This window comes from Nematolebias whitei, chromosome 16 (assembly GCF_014905685.2).
Source record: "Nematolebias whitei isolate Nwh7 chromosome 16, NemWhi1, whole genome shotgun sequence".
NCBI classification, from domain to species: domain Eukaryota; kingdom Metazoa; phylum Chordata; class Actinopteri; order Cyprinodontiformes; family Rivulidae; genus Nematolebias; species Nematolebias whitei.
In genome coordinates, this window is record NC_056513.1 from 819,369 (window position 1) to 822,455 (window position 3,087).

The window sequence follows — 3,087 nt, forward strand, 5'->3', positions numbered from 1 at the left end:
GCATACCGTGAGAACCGATCAACAGAGGATGCAATCTCCTCTGTGGTCCACACTGCACTCAACCACCTGGAGCAGAAAAACTCTTACGTCCGTATGCTCTTTGTGGACTTCACATCCGCCTTCAACACCATGATCCCCCAAACCCTGATGGACAAACTATCCACACTAGGACTAAGCCCCTCCATCTGCAACTGGGTACTAGACTTTTTAACAAACAGACCACAGTTAGTGAGGATCCACAACCTCTCCTCCTCCACCATAACCCTCAGCACTGGCTCTCCTCAGGGATGTGTGTTGAGCCCCCTTCTGTTTACTCTGCTCACATATGATTGTGCAGCTACCCATCCAGGCTGTCACATTGTAAAGTTTGCAGATGATACAGCGGTGGTGGGATGCATCACAAACAATGATGAGTCCAGCTACAGGCAAGAGGTGGAACACCTGGAGAGCTGGTGCAGAGAGAATAACCTTCACATCAATGTGAAGAAGACAAAGGAGATGATTGTGGACTTCAGAAGGAACAAACACACCTACACCCCCCTGAACATAAGAGGATCTGCGGTGGAAGTGGTCTCCAGCTACAAGTACTTGGGTGTACACATGAATGACAACCTCAGCTGGAGCAACAACACCACCAGCCTGATCAAGAAAGCTCATCAGAGACTCTACTTCCTCAGACGGCTGAGGCGAGCTGGTCTGGGAAGCTCAGTCCTCACCTCCTTCTACAGGTGTGCAGTGGAGAGCATCCTGTGCTCGAGCATCAATGTGTGGCATGGAGGCTGCACAGCTGCAGAAAGAAAAGCTTTGCAGAGAGTGGTGAAGGCTGCACAGAAATCTGTTGGAATCAGCCTCCCCACCATCACAGACATCTACACCTCCAGATGCAGGAAGAGGGCCACCTGCATCATGAAGGACCCCACCCACCCAGCACACACACTTTTTGCCCCACTCCCCTCAGGAAGGAGGTTGAGGAGCATTAAGTGTAGAACCACTAGACTGAGGAACAGCTTCTACCCTGAGGCTGTTAGACTCATGAATCTCTAACTAGAATAATCACTGTGAAAAACCATATCATGTTGCTGCTGATCTGTTTCATGTTGCTGCTGATCTGTTTCAATGTTGATGTGTTCATGCGTGCACATCTGCTCACAGACTCATGTTCATGTTTGTGCTGATGTTCAATGTTTTATGTTATGAGTGCTTAGTGTATATTTAGTTGATGTTTTTCTTAGTTCATATCTTAGATGTTATTACTGTTTTTCTTATACATTTTATTGTTGGATGTAACTGGGACCCTGTGGACATAATTTCGCTCCACCACATGTACCACATGAGGTGCGAATGACAATAAAGAAACTCTGACTCTGACATGTGTTCATGTACACGTTAGATAAATCAGAGTTGAGGTTCTATATGTTGACAATTCTAATATTTCTAAACTTACCAACACTTGGACTCTTTTGATGATGTGATATGAAATCTTACCTTGCCTTGATATGGAGGAAAGACAACGAAAAGTTGCAGCCATCAGGAGTTTAAAGCTGAAACAAACCAAACAAAACACACTTTGAAGTCATGTTGTCTTTTCAGACAGCATCAAGTGCCCTCAGTCTGAGGGGTCATGCTGCGTTTCATCCAAACGTTACGTCTGTGAAGGACGTGGTTTGATTCATGGACCGATGAAATGATACTGGGAGATTATCTGACATACTGGTTTAATTCAGTGTGTAACCTTGCCTCTTGACAGCTCCACCGGTGCAGCGTTGTGAACAAGAACAAGGAACTGAAGAGAAACAAGCTAAAGTATTGATCCCATCCTGTTTCGTATCAACAATAAGGAGCGCTGCTGCTACTAAAGGTCAATTACAGGTTTTTGCTTAAATCTAAAAAAAGTTAAATCTGGTCCTCTGGACATTCAAAAAAAAAACAAAAAAAAAAACAACAACAGCAAAACAAAAAGATAGTAGAAACGTTTCGTCTTTCATCCGAACAACTTCTATAGTCTGAGGTGCTGTATTCAGCTCAGTCTCTTAAATAGCACCTTCTCAGAGTGGATCAACAGGAGAAGGTGCTATTTAAGAGACTGAGCTGAATACAGCACCTCAGACTGAGGAAGTCTCTCGGATGAAAGAAGAAAAGTTTCTACTATCTTTTTGTTTTGCTGAATGTCCTGAGGACCAGATGTAAACTTAGGTTTTTCTACCTGGATTATTGAGCATACATCAGGATATTTGCTTAGATCCTTTTTTATTTTTTATTTTTTTTTGTGGGTGTTGACATTATAATTTAAATGACCTACTTCAGCCCTGATGCAATCCGCATGCGCAGAAGACATGACATCACACGCAGCATGTTTTGTTTACTTGTGGTTCCTAGAGTTTCCAGCAGCAGAATGGGAGGAAGATCTTTCAGTTCTCAGGCTCCTCTCTTGTGGAACCAACTTCCAGTTTCTGTCCATGAGACTGACACATTGTCCAGTTTAAGACTTTCCTTTTTGATAAATCCTATAGTTAGGCTTGTTATGCTGCTATAGACTTAGACTACTAGAGGACAAACTGACCTCATTTCCTTAAATGAATTGTTAAAATTGAATAGTTTTCATTTGATACCATTTCTATCTTAACATGTGATTCTTGACCTGCCATTGTGTATCTATTCCTCCCAAACCCAGCCGGTCGAAGCAGATGGTTCTCTTGTCCTGATCCTGGTTCTGCTAAAGGTTTCTTCCTCATGAGGGAGTTTTTCTTTCCACTGTCGCCTTCATGCTTGTTCAAGATGAGAGTTCAGTGATGGAGTTAAACTCAAAGCTGCTCCTCAGATAAATATTGTTAGATTATTATTTTATAGATGAATGTTTCTATTCAATTATTATTTTATAGATGAATGTTTCTGTTCAATTATTATTTTATACATGAATGTTTCTGATCAATTATTATTTTATACAAGAATGTTTCTATTCAATTATTATTTTATAGATGAATGTTTCTGTTCAATTATTATTTTATACTTGAATGTTTCTGTTCAATTATTATTTTATACTTGAATGTTTCTGTTCAATTATTATTTTATACATGAATGTTTCTGTTC

At 41.0% G+C, this 3,087-nt stretch overlaps 1 protein-coding gene across 1 annotated transcript in view; it reads right to left on the reverse strand.

The window, feature by feature from the left end:
* The window catches only part of LOC119422641 (NADH dehydrogenase [ubiquinone] iron-sulfur protein 8, mitochondrial), a gene marked incomplete in the record, with an annotated part of 6,676 nt that overhangs the window by 2,709 nt on the left and 880 nt on the right, over positions 1-3,087 (reverse strand). Inside the window, 1 exon segment of the mRNA XM_037690026.1 lies at positions 1,486-1,541. Coding sequence (XP_037545954.1) covers positions 1,486-1,528 — 43 coding nt within the window.